The 23,379-nt window shown below is 41.6% G+C and overlaps 1 protein-coding gene across 3 annotated transcripts in view; it reads right to left on the bottom strand.

Moving 5' to 3' along the window:
• Fat4 (FAT atypical cadherin 4) overlaps positions 1–23,379 on the bottom strand; it is a 129,630-nt gene that overhangs the window by 48,701 nt on the left and 57,550 nt on the right. For all 3 annotated transcript variants that reach the window (XM_055626183.1, XM_055626182.1, XM_055626184.1), the window contains exons 2-6: positions 22,770–22,901; positions 17,708–17,969; positions 16,172–16,522; positions 9,954–10,876; positions 8,971–9,145 (exon numbers count right to left, since the gene is read on the bottom strand). In XM_055626183.1, coding sequence (XP_055482158.1) covers positions 8,971–9,145; positions 9,954–10,876; positions 16,172–16,522; positions 17,708–17,969; positions 22,770–22,901 — 1,843 coding nt within the window. The remainder of the gene's footprint in view (positions 1–8,970; positions 9,146–9,953; positions 10,877–16,171; positions 16,523–17,707; positions 17,970–22,769; positions 22,902–23,379) is intronic.

Raw genomic sequence — 23,379 nt, 5'->3', positions numbered from 1 at the left:
ATGTACATTTCCTGATATGCTGAGGATGGTAAATGCAAGGCTGCAATTTATAGTCTCCTGTGAAAGCTATTTTAATGACTTGGAATCATCAGTATTTTTCTTAATTCCAAAATCAGTGGTTTTTTTAATAAAAAATGTCAATCCCCATAGAGTCTTCCAAAGACTATAGAAAAGGAATGTGGTTGGCAAAGCTGATAAGTGAGAACTATCGGGGAGTGAAGAACTCACCCCTCGTGTCCTCACGAGTGCCCACTTATGAACTCATTAGCAGCTGAAGACCCCAGCTGAGGCACTGTACTCTAACAATCAGCCAGGGGTTTAGAATTTCATTTGTAAGCCATCAACTTTGAAAAGTATTATGCAATTAGCTATTGTGAGGGCAAATGTGATGATGTGCTATGAATTCTTCTTTAGACACACCTAGGGGTACACGTCTTAGCCCCAACAGAGTGTCATCATTCCCTAAGTGCTGTGCCTGCCTGAATGTCTTCCTTGAGAAATAAACATTTATATCCAGCTTCTACTCGGCTTATCCAGCTGGATTTCTCATATCTCAGATAAGACAGTTCTAAAACAATTCTGGATAACCTGCTCTAAAATTTTTAAAATAGTATTTTACTAAATATTTGAGAATTTCATAGAAAATAGTTTGATTATATTTACTCCTGTTTCCCAGCTTCTCCCAGATCCACCATCACCTCCCTTCCCACCCAACTTTGAGTTTGGTTTTTCGTGTTTGTTTGTTTGTTTGTTTGATTGGTTGGTTGATTGGTTGGTCCATGGAGTACAATTTGTGTTGCCCAATTACTCTCAGGTGTGAGGCCTGCCATGGCGGGTGACAACCTACCACACAGGAAAGAAAACTGAAAACGGTTTTCAATTGTCAACAGCTCCTAGGCTAGCTGTGAGTTCTTTTCATGCCCAGCCCCCACATCTATGCTGGGATTCTGTCTTGATTGAGCTTGTATAGGTCTTGTGCACTCTGTCACAATATTTGTGTGTGTGTGTGTGTGAGTTTATATGTACAAGTGCCTTGCTATATCCAGAAAACACTGCTTCCTTGAAATCATCCACCATCTCTGACTCTTACATTTTGACCTCTGCTCTGAAAATCCTGAGCCTACGGAGAAGGGATGTGATAGAGCTATCCCATTTAGGGATGTGCACAACATAGTCTCTTCTTCTCTGCACACTGACCAGGTAAGGGTGTTTGTGTTAACTGATAAGAAGAAGCTTCTCTATGAGGGTTGAGCAACACACTCATCTGAAGGTGTGTACGAAGTTAATAGTTGTCATTTTAATACTCTGTCCATTTAGCAGAATGATAGTAGGTTCTCCTCAATAGCTTATGGCCTATCTAGCCAATAATTCTTGACCCAAATAACAATGCCATAACAGGCCTTACATCCAGTCTGAAATGATTGGCTATTCCCATAACACTCATGTCCCTATTGCCCCAGGAAGCCTATCTTGACCATTGAGTGATTATTGTAGCTCACAGGGTTCATAGTTGGGTGATATTGGTGATTATTTTTCTCCTCCTTAGTACTCATAGCATCTTCCAGCACACTGAAGCTATCCAATAAGGTTGAAGCTTGCAGATCAGTACCAGCTTAATTACCACATGGTCGATGACCCAGAATCTCGAATCTTTACTCTTCACATTCAATGTGTGCTAAGACCAATAGTCTTTGTATTACCCATATTTCATTTATCTAGCTTCTTAACTTTATCTCCACATCCATTCATGTTCAGAGAGCTAGACCTTCAAAATGGATAAAAATCATTAACTATTGGCTGAATGCTGTTTAGAATGCCCAGGATCTCTGCATACTGAATGTTTTTATATAAAGGACTTTGTGGGGAGGAGTCAAGTAAAGGGGCAAGAAAGGAAAGCAGGCTATTAACCTTTCAGTGGTAGAGGCTTGGGCCCTATCCTTATAGCCAGAACTTGGCTCAAGAAAGATTTTAAGCACTTAAAACGGAGTTTAATCTACCAGGTTCCTCTATAGGTCCTTACATACAGTGTCACCATCTCACACAGGACAGCCTGAGCCTCAGGCACTCCTGATGCATTTCAAGGCAGAGATCAGTCTGAAAAAAAAACCAAGAAAAATAAAACAGATGCTCCTGGAAGCCCAGCCTTAAATTAGTAAACGCTGCACTTTTCCCTACAGAAGACTTTTCACAGATATGCTACTGTTATATTGGAGCAAATTATAATGGAGCTTTAAATACAAGTATGATAAGCTAAAGTGAATGGCAGTCACAAACTAAAATTGGAGGATGGCAGATGAGAGAGTAATTTTGGCTGCAATATCTGTCAGTCCATTGATGGATGGCTAAGTACTGTCTCTCCTTCCCTATTGCTCCACTCGCATCCCTGCAGCGGCTTTGCATTCAGTTGAAGAGGATGCTTTTCCAAAGTAGAGCAGCACCTTTTTTTTGGCCAAGGGTATGACAGTAGCTGCTTGCCCCTCCTAGAGCTCTCAAAACAACATGCTGATGATTAATTGATGAGCAATTATCATTTTCATTCAGCTAAATCATCCAGTAAACATTATTAGGCACCTGTTTTGTTTCTGGGGATGCTGTTTGAGCAGCCACAGGAAACTAACATTCTCTTGGAATGAGAAGAGGTGAAGGAGGAACAAAAGCCACAACTCAGATATAGTACATCCCATACACGCATATGATTTTAGAGAGCAATCAGTATTAGGAAAACACTGCAAAGCCAAGAGCAAGCAAGACTCTAAATGAGGAGGGAGCACATGAGTTTACGGCCAGGTAGGTCCCCTCTGAAAAGCTGTCATTTTGCCTAGCTCTAGTAACAGAATAACCAGGAAATAAATGTTTCCCCAACACAACAAAAATAAATCAAAATAATGCTCAGTGGAGATGAGCACCCATGGCAGAAAGAACCCCAAGTGCAAAGGCCCCTGGCAGCAGAAAGGCTGCTGGCTCCCTAGCAAGCCAGAGTGCCTGGCATTGGCAATGGGCAGTCCCCGGGGCACCTGATTCTGAGATGCACAGAATCCCAGTCCTATACAGATGCCAGGTTCTGGAATGTGAATACATGTGACTGACTTCAGGCTAACAAGCTGGGTTGGGCTGGGCTGTAGCTAAGTGTCAGATAACTACTGATATGCAATAAGACCTAGATTCAATCCCCAGTACCTCATAAACTAAGCCTTGTGGTGCTTAGTTCTGTAATCCCAGAATTGGGCATCCAAAGTTCAAGGCCACTGGGGTACATAGTTTCAGACTGGTCTAGGCTATGTGAGACTCTATATGAAAACCAAAATAAATAACATGATGACACAGAAAGAAAGGTCAGAAATAAAAGAGTGGAAGCTGGTGTTCCTGCGCCATGATTGCTCAGGGTAAAGGAGCCAGGAGGAGTTTGAGGAGGTCAGGCAGGTGTGAAGAGCCTGAGTAGCTTCTCATGTGGTCAAGGATAAATGCTGAAGGGATTTTAGAAACCACTGGAGGATTTCTAAGACAGCAATAGGATACAGTGATTCAACATCTGATCTTAAATATTCAGCTGCTGCCTTTTGAATAGCACAGCTTAAAGGAGAAAAAGACAGGCAGTGAGGAGACTGTCACCCCTGCTCTGTCCTCATGCGGGCACAGAAGTTACCGTGGATAGGAAAACAGTGAGATCCACTAGGAACAGTTTTGGACCTTGTTGAACCTGATTCCGCTTGTTATAATATATAGAGGAAGCTGAACAAAGAATGGAAAGATTTTTCCCCTCACCAGCTGTAGATAGATAGGTGGGTCAGAGTCACAACAATTTGCTGTGGCCCTACTAAGCTCAAGACATGTCTATCAAACATGATGCCTGATACTGATTACTAATGACCCAGACTTTTTCCTATTTTGTACAATAAAAATATGTATATATAAGAACATTTATATTGTTAGTAAGTTATAGGCTTGTGTTCAAAGCACTGTACCTAACAACATAGAAGTCTCTAATTCTAAGTTGCACACGAAGGCCTATATTTTAACTCCTGGGTAGGCTTTTCATTGTATAAATTAACATTCCATACTGAACTTTTAAGTATACGGTGCTGGTTTCTCTGTTCATGCTGTTTACTGTACCTAAGACATCCTATCTTCTACATTGTGAGAACACAGTTGGCCAAACCTTGCAAGGAAGGCTACCTAGAAACACGGCATATAACCACATGAAAAATATTAGCTGTGTCAACACCATCTCCTCAACTAGGAGAACCAGAATGGCTTTCATTCCCTTATGCGGAAGGCAACACAGGTTCAGAAAGGCCTCTACTCTGTTACAGTACATACTCAGGAAGAAATGAAAATAAGCACCACATAACACAAATGCCAACAATCACACACAAAGCTGGCAAAGCGCCCTTATCTTTGACTGAAGACAAACGGGCTGTCCTGTTTAATTAAGCTGCAAGATGTTCTGCATTTTAATGGTATTAGAAAGCTGAGCTAGAATTTTTATATGCCCTGTTCTGCTTTAGTTTTTCCCCTGATTGATAGGATGGGTGGTGCTTGCCAGGAGTGTCAAACAGGGAGCTTCTTTGTACGCTGCCTTGCAGAAGGCCACTAAGTAAAATGCAGTGGGGCTGGAACTCTGGAAGTTATTAGGAAATAAGTAAGGGGTTTATGGTTCTGTCTGGTTAGTACACAGTAGTGGAAATTCCTAGCATATTGCACGGTTGCTCAATCCTAGGTTGCCAGCAGGTAAGAGTTTGAAGAGAGCAGAACAAGAATGTGATTTGAAGATTTGGAATAAAACTGTCTGGCCTTTTTTGAAGAGCACTCTGCTATTTCCCTGATCTTCATGCACTATGAATCTGAGAACATATCATCTGAAAGCTTCAGATTTTCCTGCATTTCCTCATGTCATCCACTGCTCTGACTGTTCATCATGGCAGCCAGTGTGTACTTTAAGTTCCTTGTCAGAGAGCTCACGCCTGGAAAAGAGGAATGAGCTACAGATTATGAAAGCAGATACCACCATTTGCATGTCCTTGAACCTAGGGTTGCTCCCGTCAAAAGCATTAGGGTCTTACCTTCAACTCCAGGAGTAACCAAGGTCAACAGCAAAGCCAATATCATTTTGATTGTAGATGTCTTTTGGAATCTCCTTACCAACAACTCAAAGAAAGGTTCCCCACGCCTGACACTGGGAGTTTTATTAGTGACCAGTTGGCTTAATTTCATTTAAATTACTTCAACAAGACCTCTACATTGACAACACTTAATATTCTAACATGGGTGGGGGAATCTTACAAGGCCTCTTTCTTAGATGAAGAGCTACAGATAATGAATGGTTGCTCAGAGAGAGAGAGAGAAAATAAGACTTTTCCAGGAACCAATACCCTGACATATTATCTAATACCAGAATGGTCAGCCCCAAACACACACCACACACATATGAGCAATGCTAAATGCACTCAGTGAGTCTATATTCATGCATGTGTGTGACAATAATATTTAAACAAGAGTCTGAATTTGAGAATGAGTGAGGGGGACACTGGAGGAGTTGTGGGGAAAGGGGCTGGAGTAAATACAAGTATAAAATTCTCAAAAAACGTAAAATTAGTATGTGTGGAAATTATTTCAACAAAGGCTCCAGTCATCAAGGATGGTACTGTCAATGGCTTGCAAATATTCTGGTGAAATCTTTCAGTTTGTTTTTTGTTGCCCAGATAAACAACATGACCAGAAGCAATTTGGGGAAGGACAGTTTATTCAGCTCAGGTATCAGATTATTGCTAAGGGAAGTCAGAGCAGAGACTCAAAGCATGAACCTGGAGGCAGGAACAGAAGCAGAGGCCACAGAGAAATGATGTTCAGTGGCCTATTTGTTATCATGGCTTGCTCATTCTGCTTTTTTTATAGCAGCCAGGACCCCTTGCCTAGGAGTAGGCTAGACCCTCCTGACTTTGGGCTATCTACACCAAGTTGACAACTGGGCTTACTTGGCACAGTTTCCATATAAGGTCTGCTTGTCATCTCTGCATACAAGAGCAAGTGACACTCAGAGTCTTCATGGAGATTTTGTCACCAATGACTGTAGGGGAAATGATTACTAAATTATTGTGTACAGTTCAGGGAAGGAATAAAATTGAGCAGCTTAACACATAACACATGATTATAGCTCATGAGAAGAACTTTTTATTTACTGTTTGTGATGGTCTGTTTCTGTCAGCTTGGAATAAGCCAAAATCACCTGAAAAAGGTGTCTCAATGAAGAACTAGATTATGTTGGCTTGTGTGCATGCCTGTAAGGTATTTTCTTGAGATGGAAAGAACTATCCAGAATGTCTGTTGGCAACACCATTTTGTAGGCTCTGCCCTGGACTGAAGGAAGATGAGAGAGCAAGCTGCAAGCTCACATGCCTACATTTGTACAGCGCCCTCTGCTCTGGACTGTGGCTGGACTATGACCAGCAGCTTGGACTTACTGCTACCTTGACCGCTACATAATGAGGGACTGTTACCTAGAATTGTGAGGTCGACAAACCCTTTCCCCTTGAGTTGTTTGTTTGTTTGTTTGTTTGTTTGTTTTCCTTTTTTTTCAGGGAAATTTAGCCCAGCCAAAGAACCAAAACTAAGACATCATCACACCATCTCACGGAAGATGCTAAGGTAGAGAAGGATGATGCAATCCACCCAGATGATAAAGAAACCAAACACGAGTGATTTGACTTCAAAGTTCACTCCTTCCCTGCACCAACTGTAACCAGATGACTTGAAAATGCCAAGTCATTCTCCCAGTCCTCCTTTGGAGATACTTTCTCCAAATCCTTCGTTCCCAAATACCGAAGTCTTAGAATGCCCTGAGCTCTGAAGACATGCTTCATTCTGACTTTATCATTCATTGGCTATGTGACACTCAGCAAAGCATTTACTTCCTTCAGCTTGACTGTGGAGAACAGGGATGGCAACAACAACAACAAAATCCTGTCCTGAAAAGGCCAACCTCTACAAAACCTTGCACTTATTGACACGGGCACCTACTCGCTATCACCTCATTGGCTGCCCTTAGAAATCAATCCTTAGAGGGAAGGGCTGTCCAGCCTGTGTGGGTAGGTCTTTTTCTGCCATGCCTCCTGACTTGGAATGCTCCAAAGTCAGAATCTCCACTCAGAACCCTCTGTGTGCTGTGCCCTGACCGTCACAGATTACATCACGCTGCATCCTACTTCCCTCCCACACCCCAGATTACCCACCTCCACCAGAAATCCCTCCCAGTGTAGCAAGATTTTATGGAGAGGAATGCCTTGAGGGGCTCGGATCCTCCATTCAGTTTCTGCTCCTGCCACTTCCTTTCCACACACTGTATTTGTGTTTGTGAGTGTCTGGGGTTGACCACATGCTTCCAGCTCTATTGAGTGATGACAGCTGAGGTTGGACTCTTTCAGCAGTAAAACCTTGATTCTAAAATCCAACTCCTTTCCAGTTTCTGATGAGTTCAGCCTCTCTCCTCCAGGCACCTTGACTGATTTTCAGCCAGTTTCCATTGGTTTTATAGGAGAATGCATACACCCAGTGCCTGAGGGCTGTGATGAATGCTGAACATGGACATAGCAAACAGGTCTCGGATTAGTTTGGATTAAGTTGCATGTGGCTGATACCCAGCATTCTGCTCCTCATTCCTTGGGATTTTAAAGCTTGTGTATAATGCAACAAGATAATTCATTCACACGAAAAAATAAAAGGGATATTACTTTTCTCCATGATGTCCATAGAGGGAGAGAAGACAGGAAGGAAAAGGGAGATAGTGTTTAATTAAAGATGAAAGGCATGGTCCTTAGAATATATTATTAGAACATGCAATCTTAAAATGCACCACTGTTTTTCTTTTGTTTTGTTTTGTTTGAGTGGGGCCTTGCAACAGTACACTGATGGCATGGAAATGATCATATTTAACAGGAACTTCAGTATGCCATATAATACAAAAATTTTTCACAGTAAAGAGAGAACATTCACAGTCCTTCAATAATCTATAATGATACTCTTTTATCTATATCACATGAAAAGACATATACCTCCGTAGGCAAAGATATGTACATGTGTGTCCATATATTTATCATTTCAATTATCGGAAATCACAACAGACCCGCCTTGAACGTTTGGACAAATATTTTCCTTAAACGTAATTTAACTACAGTATACATGGCATTAAATCTCAGGAAAAAATTCTATACAAGTCAATCATTCCATAATTATCCCCCATTATCTTCAGAAAACTCAAACATTTAGTCACTCAACAAGCGTTTAGTCACTCAACAAATATCTAAGCAAGTCTTACTCCAACACCCAAGGCATGCGGATTCTTTAGAAAACTTCAGTTGGTTTTGTTTTCATTTGAAGTGTTCTGTATGTGGGAATACATTCTACCAAGCCAAACAAGGCAGCTGGACAGTAACATCACATGTAAAACTCAGGTGTTTTGTTGCTACATACAAAATAACTTACTGCATTTCCATTTCCAAAACACTAAAGTGCAGAGGCTTCTGTTTTATTAAGTTTATTTCTGTGGAAGTTTGTCAGGGGCAGAGTCTCACTGACTGAGTGACAGGACACAGTAAGTACCCCTGATAGTGATAATGTTGAGGAAACTATGGGATGAGCGAACTGGAAATCGAGACACCTTGTCATCTCCAGAATCTTCTAGAACTTTCTAGATGCTTTCAAAGTTGAAGTACTTTAAGTGCCTCCGTACGCAGTGTGTAGGTGCTCGGGTAGCTTTCAGCACAGGGAGATTCTCTCATGCAGAAGCTAAACCTCAGTGGTGGTGTGGGCAGTCTCTTGCCACTTGCCACTGAAATCTCATTAGCTATGCTCAATGTACATTAGGGACTATTCCAAGTATCAGCATATTTCAATCAACGTGTGATTCAGTAACAAATAAAACTAGATTCGTTTGCTCCTGAGGATCTGACTCACAAATACGCAACAGTAAGGACTCACCCGCATCAGCAGCTGTGACAACCAGGACAAAATGATCCCTTGCTTCCCGGTCAAGACTCCGGGTCACCCGAAGCTCTCCGCTGGCTGTGAGGGCAAAAGCATTGTCTTCATTTCCACCAAGCAGAACATACGAGAGTTGGCTATTCGGCCCTTGATCATCGTCTCTTGCCACCACCTACAGGGGAGAAGAGCCACGTGGCGGCGGTGAGTCACCTAACACGTGAAACAAGTGAACCTAATGCAAAGTGACAGAGGGGTGTGGACAGTGCTGCAAGGGTGTAGTTTCAAGGTTTTAGAATAGAGGGCTAGAGGGACATCTCAGTGGTTAGGAGCGCTCGCTGCTCCTGCAGAGGGCCCTGGTGCAGTTCCCAGAAGTTACACGGAGGCTCAAAACCATTTGCAACTGCAGTTCTAGGGAGTCAGATGCCCTTCTGTGACCTCCTTGAGCACCAGAAGTGGCTAACATGCAATGTGCATATGTACACATGAGGGCTAAACACGCACATTCAAAAGATAAAAATGAGCCTAAGGATATAATTCAGGTAGTAAATAATAGTTCAGATTTCGCACACATACTTGCATAAATCTGTGCCCAAAGCAATGTGTAGGGTTTGTGTAAGGCTTCCCAAAAGGGTATGCTTTTTCTTTTTCTATCTTGTAAAGAGGGAAGTTAGGGTGATATTTTAGATGAACTTTTCCAAATTTTGACATTTCCTTATATGTGAATATTATTCTCATAGTAAAACACAATTTAAAGATACTCAGATGAACAAATGTGTACAAAATAAGTGTGCATAAAGCAAATTACTGAGTTTCAGGTATGATGCTCATAAGCACTGATTTTCAAGGTTTTCTATATCTGTATCTATCTCCCTCTGACAGCAAGAGGATGGAGGAGGTCCCGCACACAGTTCAAAAAGGGGGCTCTTTTGGTCTGATGTCTTAATGGCAGCACATACCTTGCTGTGTTTAAGCATACTGACCTGAAGAATGGTTCTGGGCAGAGTCCCTAAGTTCTCAGGAACATTCACAGAATACGGAGACAGCTCAAATACAGGGACAAAATCATTCATGTCCAGCAAAGCGATGGTGACGGTGCAGGAATCTGTTCTGGGGCTGCTGCCCCGATCCGTGGCCTGAACAGTTAAGGTGTAAGCTGAGGTTGCCTCTCTGTCCAAAGACTTAGCCACTGTGATGGCCCCAGTCACTGAGTCGATCCTGAACGCCTGCTGTGTGTTTCCACCCACAATGCCATAGCGGACCTGCCCGTTGGTGCCTTCGTCACTGTCTGTGGCAGACACTTGGATTATATCTGTGCCCGTGAGGGTGTTCTCCTTAATCTGCACTCGGTACACGGCCTGAGCAAAAACGGGGTTGTTATCATTGATGTCGAGGACCATAACCACAACCTCCGTGGAGGACGACAGAGGCGGCTGCCCTTTGTCTGTGGCCACTACGGTCAGGCTGTAATTGGAAACTTCCTCTCTGTCCAGCTCTCCCGTGAGACGGACCTCACCATCAATGGTCCCGATGCTGAACTTGTTCCCCAAAGGGTTCAAGAGTGTGTACTCAATATAGCTGTTGGGGCCACTGTCTGGGTCTGTCGCTTGAGCCTTGAACACAACAGTGTCGATAGGTGTGTTTTCCGGGATGTACGTCAACTTGGGGGAAAGAAATGTGGGTGGGTTATCATTGACATCTAACAGGATGATGGAGACTTGGGCGGTACTTGTGAACCTGGAAGCAGGAGACTGGGGGGAGTCATGGACCTGAATGACCAGGTTGTAGAAAGACTGGCTTTCTCGGTCCAAAGCCTTTAGGGTCTTGAGGACTCCATGCTTGTCCACTGCAAACTGCCTGAGGCTGTCACCTGAAGCGATGCTGTAGGACAGCTGAGAGTTGACACCTAGACGTGAAAGAGAAAACAAATGTGAAGCTTATTGGGCAGGTGATGATGGTAATCTAAGCCAAAGCAAAGATCCTGTCCGTCCTAGAATATTTCTGACGAGGTACGCACCAGGACTCTCTGAAGATTGCACATGAATCATTCGACATGATGGTAAATGATTTACCTGTAGCTAAATACAATCGTAAACACTGCACACATGTCTCTTTTCCTTCCAGCTTTTGATCTGAAAGGCATTTACAATCTGGGTGTACAAATGATCTACACAGGGTGTGTTATTTACTGCAATGCTGAAATGGTAAATTACTGAAGTGAAGAGGAGGAAAAGGTTCCAGAAAGCAGATATTTTTCTAAACTTTTCTTTGTTTCTATCACATAACTCCCTGAGGCCCCACACTGCAAATGCCACTCTCTATATTATTAGCTAAACATTTATAACTACAGTAATTTATTGAGGCCGACACCAGTTTTCAGAGAAGGGTAATAAAATGTTCTGATGTAGGACATTAGTCATGGATGCTTAAGGTCTCCTTTTACATTTCTTGTCAGAACTAATAAATACTTTTAATTCCTATTACGCATCTGGCCAAGCAATGCCTTTTAAGGAAATGGCTCCTCTCAAGCTTTATGTACATTCAAATGTTGAAAAGGTACTCCTTAAAGGAACTGTTAGCAATAAAGCTATACATGAAAGTCTGCAGGCAAAAAGGCCATCAATGACCCATGTTTGGATAACAAGATTTTGTCTGTAAGAATAAATATTATTTTTAATTTAAAAAAAAAACTACTTGTTTTTTTTTAAGTTGCAGAAATGACCATAGCAAAGATGGTGAGGAAAGTATATTTGCCATTATGTTTTAATAAGTCATTGAACGGTAGGTTCTAGGGCAACAAAAACAGAAAGATCAGATTTTCTGCCTCCGGACAGTATTGTCTCAGCTAGCTCACAATATCACGTGTGTCTCGCATCTCGTCTTAAGTAAATTTTCAGTATTTAGCTTTCTGTGTCCTTGCTACCAGAAACAAGGCCTGCTCTTTGCCCAGAGTCCCCTAGAGCGTTTACTAACTTGTTCTTGTGAAAGGCAGTCCTCAGAGGTCTGTGAACACCTGAGAACACTTTGCTTTCACTTTTTTTGAATCTCTAGTTCCCTCTGAGGTGAAATACCCAAGTAATAGGATTCCCTTCTCCAATGTGGTCTGTCCCTGTGACCGGAGGGTCTCCCTCTAGCATCCTTTTTCCTTGTGCCGACACCAAGGAAACGCATTTAGAAGGCAAAGTCGAGCACTCCTCAGTGCTCAGTACTGATCTAAAACATCTTGTGTGGACTGAGATGCCATGACCTTTGGAGACACAGACAGTGTGAGCAGTTTACTGAAGACTACACACGGATGGATGAGGCAGAAGTTATAAGCTTAGGAGCCTGAACATCAGGAAAAATACAAACAACTAGAGCTAGGGTGCCATACACGGCTCCGTCCACAGGAAAGAAAGGATCAATGATCCACATTGGACAAGGTGAGCTGTGTGCTTCACCACGTCTTACACATGCCCAGGTTTGGAAAAACATTCCACCAACTTTAAATTTAAAATTTTAAATTTCGTTGAATATGTCAGGGGTGCTTTTTACATAAAGTGTATTTTTATAAGTACATTTTCTGAGTCCCCTAAGGCCAAAAGCAAATGTGAAATTCTTGAAATCCACAGCCACCAAAACACAGAAGTCAAAGCAATGCCAAAGAGCAGCCATGAAAACCTTAGTTCTGTGTTGACATACAAAATGGTTCACAGCCAAGGTCAATGGAAATTAGAAACAGTTAGTGAAGACCAATGGGTTCCCCACAAATCAGCTGAACTAGTAGCCATTAGAGCCTGCTGCAGTGGACCTGAGCATCCTTGGTTCTCATGGTACGTGTTAAACTGTGGATGAGAGAGAGACAGGGTCACAAGGCTCGCAGCCTTTTATGAAGGGAAAGTGGCCAGAAAACTGAAACGTAAACCTTTAACCATCACTATGAATAAAAGTATTTATATTTAATTTATAATCACAAACAAATTAGGCAATGGCATGTAAAATAAACCAGAGATAACTATGATCTTCGAAACAAAAAAAGAAACCGTTATTTCACCAAATGGTATAAGGCAAGAAACAGGTCTTATCTGGGAACTGGAATCAACAGACAATGAGAAATACTGAGCTGCAGTGTGAAAGAGGGCACTTCCCTCTAAGAGTCTAACTAATAAAATAGCCTTGGCCTGGAAGTCTAGACCAAGGGAATGTACACGGCCCCAGAAGGACTCAGGACCCCTCTCAACACTGGCCCTGTCTAGAAAATTACAAAGACCTAACTATTTTCCCACCAGTTCCTTGTACCAAATGTCAGAGCAGAAAAAACAGAAAACACATACTTTTTCCGAATTTGGGGTAAAATGTTAAAATTTCCATTTTGTGGGCTTCTACAGTCCAACAGATAGGGCTTATTACTCCAACCGTTCAGGTTCAACTTGCTGAAAGTAATAGGGTTCAATGATTTTCCTTGGGAATTTGATTGTTTTGAGTGTTGCGCAGGTGCAACACAGAAAGGTGTGTGTGTGTGTGTGTGTGTGTGTGTGTGTGTGTATGTGCGTGTGTTCATAGATGTGAATGAGTGTGTGTTCATATTTGATGGTGATCATACAATATTGGCATTTGGTGTATACTTTATTCCCAAGAACTGGAAAACATTATGTAAATACATAAAATAAAGGTAATGAAACCCATTTTGAAACTGTAAACTTGGCTGCATTGGGAATGTGAGCATTTAGCCACATCTATAAATGTTGTCTCAAGTATGTAAAGGGCTAATATTTGCTTGCCTGTGACATGACAAAGATACGCAGTACTGACTGGGTTATCACTCGTCTTCGTGGGGCACTCTCAGCAAGGTTGTCAGAGGACTGGACTATGAAGTTTGGCCTTCACTCAGTCTATACCGTGCACCAAGATTAACTGTACATAGTCACTCAGAAAAAGTGACTGTGTGTCACTATCTGAACATCTTTTTATTACCATCACGCCTCAAGTGTGCGTGGCTTCCAGAACGGTAAGAGAACAGTAACCCAACATATTACCATGACATTCTAAGCTACAACTTTTGTTCTATACCATACTTTCTAGCTATATTCATAGACACATTGATATTAATAAAACTATGACTTATGTAGTGACAGCAATGTAAGGTTTGCCTTATTGCTGAGATTATGTAACCTAAAGTGTTAAAAGTTGAGACTGAGTGTGAACATAGACAACTCAAAATGTTAAAGCGGCTCTCCTTGTTTCTGTAGAAGGCAGAAGTATTACCCACCAGGGACTTTCTGCTGATGCTCAGTGTCTCACCAGCATTGCTCCTTGCTGGTAGACATTCGGGAAGTGTTCACTGCGATTGTGTTGGTGTTCTTACAGACAAGGTCACTCTTACCATTATACTCCCAATCCAGAAGGAATAGGAACTGTGTCCTCTATTTTAAGTCAAGAGGCAGGAAATGACACTGATAAAAGTATTCAGCCTGAACAATGGCTAAGCATAGCTTGAAATTTTACAATTTTAACCAGCACAAGGAAAGGGGGAAACACCCTTTAAAAAAAAGATTTGGTGCCTACATTTACTGTATGTCTGTGACTGCTCGTGCACGAATCATTCCAGCAAGATTTTAAAACATTAAGTGTATTCTTTTAACAATTTTCACGTTCTGAGGTTAAACAAAACCTACTTCCGGTCAAACACTGGGCTCCAACAGCCCACTACCCACATAGGCACCAGGCAGGAAACTGTTTAGCATAGAAAGCTGACCCAGGACTACAGCATGGTGTCCTGTGGTTGATGCCCAGAACTAACATAAAAATTCTAGGCATGGCGGCGCACATTTGCAATTCCCACGCTGGGGACCGGAGACAGGTGAAATCTGGTAATCCATGGCCAGACAGACAAAGCAAACCTGACGAGCTTCAGGCCAGGGAGAAACTCTGTTTCTTAAAACAAGGTGGACAGTGCCTGCAGAATGGCAACAGAGCTGAAGTTCTGCCCCCATGCATGCAAACACATACAGCAGTGCACCCACACAAACATATGCACACCTGAACACACACACACACAATGAATGAATCCACAAGAACAAATAACTCAAGAATATGTGCATCATGGCAGCTATCTCATATTCATATTTTGGAGTGGGTAGAATAAGTGAAAGGACTTGAGTCCAGGCCCTACATCCTCCTCAGGCAGCTCACAAATATCCATGGGATCCAATGCCTCTAGTCTCTGGGGGTACTTTCACACATGTGCAACACACACACACAAATTAAAATAAACTAAATCTTATTTTTTAATCCTTAACTTCATTATATTCTGTAACCTAAACAAATCCCAGGCTTTCCTATAAATGAAAGAATGAATTCTTGCCAAAATATTGTTAAATTTTTCATCTAACAATATGTAATGTATTTAAACTTTTTTCTCTTTGGGCTCTGAAATTTTACTCTTTCAAAGTTTAACATATGGGCCAACACAGTGGCTGAACAGGTTAACGAGCTTACAATGAAGGCTGGCGGCCCAAGTTCTATCTCTAGGATGCTCATCGTGGAAGGAGAGTCACCTTTCGCAAGTTGCACACTCCACTCGCTCACGTACACACCCATAAATGAGTAAATATAATGAAAAGTAAAATTGAAAAAGTTTGAGTGATATATTTATATGAATATACATTCATGTATATATATAATGCTACATAGACACACACACGTAAAGACGCATTCTGACATATATATGAGCACTAAATTACTGATAAGACAATTAAAAATAAAATTTGCAAACTACATAAACTTACTGTGTGTGTGTAAAACAATGGTGTGGTTTAAAAAAATTATATGACCGATAGCTTGATTTTTAACTCGGTGCAGTGCCACATGCACATAATCCCAACAGAGGCAAAGGCAGGGGAATCTCTGTGAGTTCAAGGCCAGCCTGGTCTACAAAGTGAGTCCAGGACAGCCATGGCTACACAGAGAAACCCTGTCTCAAATAACATAAATAAATAAATAAATAAATAAATAAATAAATAAATAAATATCTTTTTTTATTATTCTACAGTTAAATCAAAACTCAAGTTTACACCTTGAGATGTATATGAAAATATATAAAATGTCATTTATAAACACATATGAATAAATAAAATAGTTAATAAGATAATAATAGTGAATGCAAGTAAAATATGCACTCTATTTTAATGGAGTTTTTAAGTACATCACAGAAAGAACGTACCATCATCAGCATCAGTCACATTAAACACAAGGACGGTGGATCCAACAGGCAGATTTTCCATTAAGGATGTGCTGTAGGTGCTCATGCTGAAGACAGGCGGATTGTCGTTGACATCAAGAATGTTGAAGTAAGCTCGAATGGAAGTAAACTGTCCCCCACCATCCTCAGCTCGGACCGTGAGAATGTAATACTGCTGTGTTTCATAATCCAGGGCTCGGGTCAAGTTGAAGACCCCAGTAACTGGATTCAGGAAAAATACCCCATCTCCATCATCTTCCTCCACCACATAAGTGATTTCTCCGTTCACACCGGAGTCATCATCTGTTGCTAATATAGCTGCCACGAGAGAACCTGCCAGGATGACAAACCAAGTCTAAAATTAGTGGGAAAAGGCAGTATGAAGCTATTTCTAAATGTATAGACTGAGATCAAGAACGTGTTTTTACAGTCAAGTATTTTAAATTAAGGGCCACTGTAAAACAGGGAGCATGGTATTCTGCTGACTTCTAGAGTAACACACCCATCCCTTTAAATCACAACATGTCAGATAACTCCATGATGCTCAGGCTGACACTGCTTCACCCAGCGCTGCCAAGTGATAGATGTATCAATAAATCAATGCATAATTACTGGAATCTAGTAATAGCTAGTGTGGGGAACTGGGATTCCAAGCAACAACATAGATGAGTATCCTGACGCTGACATCCTATGGAGCCAGTGGTCATTTCTGTAATTGTGCTGAGAATTCAATAAGGACTGAGGAAATCATCTCAGCAAGTGAAGGGAAAACTTCGTGGGGAGGGGTTACTTGGAAGTCACTGCTACGTGTAGTCCTGGCTATGCTAGAACTCTCTCTGTGGACCAGGCTGGCCTCAAACTCAGAGATAGCTCTGCCTCTGCCTCCCAAGTACTGAGATTAATGACATGTGCCACCATGCCTGGCTGCACGTTTGATTTTTGCAGACAGAAGCACAATGGGTCTGAGGCTGGCCTCTAATTCCCAGCTACCTTCCTGTCTCACCTCCTGAGCGCTAGGATTATAGGTGTTAAGCCACCACACCCAGCTTCACATGTATCTTCTAAGTAAATATTTTGCTAAGTCTAACAATTATAGTTTCCATTTTACAGAAGAAAAAAGGGTTGTCTAGAAAAAAAGAGTTGCCTGGTCACCCAGATAATGAGAACTAGAATCACTAATTATAGAGTATCACACACTTTCTTGGTTTCACACGTTTTTGAAGCAGAAAAAGAGAAGAGAGTTGGCTGCCATGAAAGCTGATGACCTGGGGCACAGAAACATACAGAAACAGAAATGTCTGCAGTTATTAATCACATGCTTAGCTCGCCTCATGGACTCTCACATACTAGTAGTTTTCTCAAGACTTGTATAAAGGATGTTATGCAAAAGATCACAAGATGTGATGTATGCATGTATGAGGAGAACATGCGGTAAATGCTACTTAAAACAATGGCAAGAGTCCATCGTTACTATTACAGGTGATTCCTGCAAAACCCGTGTCAGGGCATGTGGCCTACCAGGGGTCGTGTCTTCTGCGATGTCGAAAGAGTACACAGGCCTGGAGAATTTGGGGGTGTGGTCATTCACGTCACTGATGGTGATGTTTATCCTCATGTCCGAGGACTGAAGGCCGTCATCAGCGCGAACCAGCAGTGAGTACTTTGAGCGGTGTTCTCTGTCAAGCCTCCTGGTGGCTATCAGATCTCCAGATTCGGGGTCAATTCTGAAGCTGTCATCAGCTCCACTAATGAGAGCATATGTGACCAGAGCATTTGCACCCTAAGGAAAAAGACCAGGAATGTGAGGGGCTGGAGTCAAGAGCATTGTCTCTTGTTGCTTTTGGTGAATGTGAATTTGACAAAAGAAGGCTTTGGGACATTAACTGCATATACCAGTGTACACTTTCAAAAGATCAGAGACGATAAATTCTACTAAAGAGGGAAGGATTTGTGTCCCTGAAAATTAAAAACCATAGATGAAATAAAAACAAAAAAAATCATCTGAGCTTGTACACTGGATGACAGTATGTGGCTACCAGGTCCACAAATCCACAGCAATCTACAAGGTCAATACAGTTTCTCTCAAAATACTCATGACTTTTTTTTTGTGACTAGAAAATGCCACAGAGGACTGGAGACATGGCTCAGCAGATAAGAACTCTTACTGCTCTTGCAGAGGACCCAGGTTCCATTGCCAGCATCCATATGGAGACTCACAAATGCCTGTCACTCCATACCCAGGTGACTTGATGTCCTCTTCTGGCTTCCACAAGCTCCTATGTGCATGTAGTGCACACAAACACACATGCTCACACACATACATGCAAATCAAAATAAGCAAAGAAACAGGAAAGAACATAATTTTATAATTCACATAGAATCACAAAGGACCTAAATGAGATAGAACAATGTTAAAAAGGAAAAGGGCTAAAGGCATTACTCCTGGTTTTAAACTGTATTTCAAAGCTAAAACAATATCACTGCATTCCTAGACATAATAGAACAGAGTAGAAAACTCAAAAATAAATCCATGGGAATAGTCAACTGATCCCTATACAATCGGAAAGAATAAGCACTTGAGCAAATGGTATTGGGAAAGTGATTGTTCACATGGCAAAGAAGGGATCTGGTGACTGAGGACAGCTTCCTAGGGATGGCTATCTAGCCTTCAGAGATTGGGAATGACATCTAAGAAAATCATGGTAGGGGCTGGAAATGCCCAAAGTTGAAAATTTAAATCAGAATGCGTGAGAGAGAAGAGCAGGCCCACGAGTAAGCACTTGCCATTTAAGAGCAGATGGAGCACCATGAGCAGAAAGTGAGGAGGGGGCAGAGGGTCAGGTCCAGTGGAGGGCTGCCTCAGTCAATGCAGAGGCCAGAGAGAAGGGCATCCCAGCAACGTTCAAAAGCAAAGAGACTATGAGAGTTAAAGACCTCATGGATTTGCCGGTGGAGGCATTGGCTTCCCAGCAGTGAGTGTCTCATGAACATATTGCTGTCCTTTGAAACTACAAAGCAGCCAGAGAGAGAGCCCCACAGGAGGATCCCAAGGTAAATAACCGTAGTATGCAATTGTGTTTTCCAACTTGAAGTGCTGTTTTCAAAACCTGAACCTTTGAATGTTCCAGGGTCTCCTTGGTACTCAGACTTGGTGACTGGAGAATGTAGCCTTCTGTCACCAGCCCCTTTACTCAATGCCCTACGCTTTCTCTAAAACATGGATATTCTATTAATTAAAGAAAAGTGTGTGGTTTGTAAAACAGTAAGTTGATAGAATTTTCCAACAACGTCTACCTCTGAGCATTCTCAAGAGGCTCATTTCTCCTCCATCGGTAACACAGCAGCTTCCTGTGTCACAACATAGTGAAAGAGGCACCTCGCATTTCAACACAGTTCTGACAAAGCAGAGGAAGAAAGAAAAACACAGTGTGGACCTCAGAGGACAGGAAGCATTCCAATGAGCTGTTTCCACTCCAGCTAAGCCCACAGACCAAGAGGTTATCAAAAATAATTAACATTATCCCATCACAAACAACTCAGAGGAAAAGGACAAATCTCTGGATCCTGCAGGGAGCTGGTGTGTCCATTCTGCTTGATAGAGGATCAAAGAATTGCCAGTTACCCACAGCAAGAGCTGAAGTACTCTGTACTGTGGAAACCTCCTCCTATAAAGAAATGGTGTACTGACAGGGGTTGGAATCCCAATGGGCTTCATAATTTAAAAAAAAAATGATGAACAGTCTTATAGCAGATTCAGATTTCCAGTGGGTTTACTAACTTAAACTCTATGACGCACCCTGCTTTTCTCCAACCCCCACGGGCAGCCCTTGTAGCCACAGGCACCCCAGGATTCTCCCTGAGCATTTCCCTCTCCCTTGACCTGCTAACAAGTGTCTCCCTCTCTGCCTGTCTATTCCTGCTTTACCCCCTTGCACCTCCACGCTGCTCAACCCTGAAGGGGGCTTACACACGCTGCATCCTTACATCTTTGTACACTGGGACATCTACATGATCATGCCTGCAAACTAACTTAGGTATTAAATCTAAGCGCCAGCTCTCAACAAAAGTAAAACACACACAAGATGCGCGAACGCTAATTTTGGGGTGAATACCTAGAGAGATGAAGAACCATCATGCCTCTTTCAATGTCACTGTGACTACAAACATATCTTAAAGATGAGCTTGGAGGCAGCTGGGCATAAGCCACAGGCACGCTGCATTCTCAGGCACAGCCAAGCCACAAAGAAGAGCACACCAAGCATACCACACGGCACTCATGTCAACTGCATGTGCTCTTGAAAGGGAAGGTGAAGTATAAACATCTCAATGTAATAGTTAATGGATTTAATAGTCCTAAGAGGGTAGATCACAGGAGACTCGCATGCTGATTAAAACAATCAAATTTCCATATACAATTTATTTGCAATCTACTATAATTTGGGTTGAGCAATCCCATATCAATCATGGTAATTCCACAGAGTCAGCATTCAAACCTATAAAATATTTATTAAAACGAACATAACTGTTACTTTGTTCTTCTGGAGTGATTAGAAGGAAACACTTCAAACAAATGAGTTTTCTCTCTTCCTGAAATGCAATTACAGCCATTCAGCGCTGACTATCTTACCTCAACTGCACGATCTTCATGTCCATGTTACACTCAAATTGCAGCGCATGAATTTCACAAATGGATACAGCTAAACACGTTGTATCAGTGATGCGCTTTAGTAAAGTGAAATACTTGCTAAAGTGTGTCAGACGTTACATAGGAATCAACAGTACAGCTGTTCGGTCAGACAACTGCTAGTGATCATTGGCCTGGGAATCAGTATTAGCATTTCTCCATACAAAAGGAAATAGTAGGCACTAATGAAAAACATCAAATATTTTCCAGAAGAAAACTATAATTATCTAAAATTTACATTCTCTTGCCTTTTATTAAATTTTGCAAAATTAACTGACTAGGCTATCATATTTCTAAACTGGCTGTTAGGACTAGTCACTTCTTTCTTCCTTTCTTATTTACCTTTTTAAGCTTGTATTTTGGAAGCAGGGTCTCACTATATAGTCCTGGCTGTCTGGCACTCACTGGGTTTATCTGCCTGACTTCCAGCTCACAGAGATCCACCTGCCTCTGCCCCAGGATTAAAGGTACGCACCATCACATGCAGCCTTGCTCTACTTTCTTACTCGATGTTAAATGAGTGAATCCAGGAACCATTTAATCATAATTTTAAAAGATCAGATGTTCAGACATTCCTGGAGTTGAGGGGGTAAAGCCAGTTCTGTGCGGGGCTTGGCTGAAGGTGATGAGAGGGTTTCTTGGTGTCCGGAAAGATTTTCCCCTCAATATCAGAGCATTAATTAAACCTTTCCCTCAGGAAAGGAGAAAACAAGCAAGGAGTTTTTATGGAGAGAGATGCAAATTAATTATATAACCTTCCATGCAAATTGTAGCATGGCTATTGTGTGTCTACACTTAGATTAAAATATAGAAGGTGATAATCTATATTGTGTCCAAATTTCACACTCATCAATATGAAATTTGTGCATTACAATAAATTGAAAAACTCATTGATTTTTGCATGACAGTCTTAAAGAAATATTATAAATCCTTTAAATTTATAGACATAAATAAATATAAAAATATACAATTATTAAATGTGTAAAGTTTTTAAGGTTACCTTAAATATGGTTAGTTTTAAAATATTTTTTCCAATCACAAATAAAATAGATACCTGGTGCCATGAAACCAAAAAGAAATTATGAAAATGTAAAAATAAACATTGATTTTTAGATGCCTTCACCAAAAGTTTTTTTTTTTTTTTTTTTTTTTTTTACCAAGAAATCTAAGATTCCAAAGGACAGACAACTGAGCTGTGAACTGCTGACAGGAAAAGAGCCTCCTGACTGACCTTATCTACTCCTGTTCTGATATTTTATTTGTGTTGGGTAGCTATGGGCTTCCATGGGCACAGGTGTATGTGAATAAAGGTGGAAGTCAGAAGTCAGCTTAGGTCTTTCCCAGGAGTTACCCAACTTGACTTTCCATAAAAAATAAATAAATAAAATAAAACAATTTAAAAATTTTTTTGTATGTGTGTGCCTGCACTTAAGTATGTTGGATCCACTGGAGTCGCAAGCAATTGTGAGATCCGCAGGGTGGGTTCTGGGAACTGAATCAGGTCCTCTGAAAAAGCAGCCATTGCTTTTGACTGCTGAGCCATTTCTGCACTCCCACCTTGGTTTTTTGAGACAAGGTTTTTCAAAGATACCTGGGGCTCACCAAATAGGCTAGATGGGCTGGAGAGCCAACCCCAGAGATCCTCCTGTCTCAGCCTCTTCAGCATTGGGGTTACAAGCTAGTACCACTGTACCCAGATTTTTTTATGAGGGTGAAAATGCTTCAACTTTAGTCTTCATGTTTGTGAGACACACACAGATGGAGCATATTCTATTCTTTTATGCTCTCTGGGAAAGACCACAGAATTTGTAACTGTACACTGTACACTGGGGCTCCCAGCATGCACTTGAAATTCTCTAAGTAATCACAATTACAAGTTCTAAAGACATGGGGTACCTCATCAGCATCCATGGCAGTCAGCTGCATAATCTTAGAGCCATCCCCAATGTTCTCCTCCACGGTAAGATCCAGAGTGTCTGTTGGAAACACTGGCGGGTTGTCATTGATATCCTGAAGTGTTATTTCTACCTATAGAGAAAAAGAAAACAGTCCATGAGGGCTCTACTCAAAATGCAGACCAGGATTCCATGCAACTATCCCTCCCAAAAGCAATGTTCCTTGAAGGAAAGGCATAAAATATTCATAGGAACATATAAGGCCAAGCAAATAGCACCTGACTTGTGGATCCTAAAAGACGCTAAATGGTCACAGAGGAATTCAGACTGGAAATTGTTCCCTGAGAAATGTCACTGCAAGCCCTAGTGAAGGTCTCCCAAGACTAGGAACCATCTATCTTCCAACCATAGTGACAGCTGACACTGGTGAGGCGGTACAAACAGTTCTTGTCTGAAATGTTTGCACAGTGGAAACTAATATCTGTGGGAAATAAAGACATTCATACATTGTTTTAAGAAAGACATGAAATTCCTCCATGTAACATCAACCCTCTTAATTTGGGGACATAAAACTATCCACTTGTCCATCTTGACTCCCATTTACAGTAGCA

The sequence above is a fragment of the Psammomys obesus genome, unplaced genomic scaffold, assembly GCF_907164565.1.
Source record: "Psammomys obesus unplaced genomic scaffold, mPsaObe1.curated_primary_1811, whole genome shotgun sequence".
Classification (NCBI taxonomy): Eukaryota; Metazoa; Chordata; class Mammalia; order Rodentia; family Muridae; genus Psammomys; species Psammomys obesus.
The sequence above is the reverse complement of the archived record's forward strand: the minus strand, read 5'-3'. Positions and strand labels throughout refer to the sequence as shown.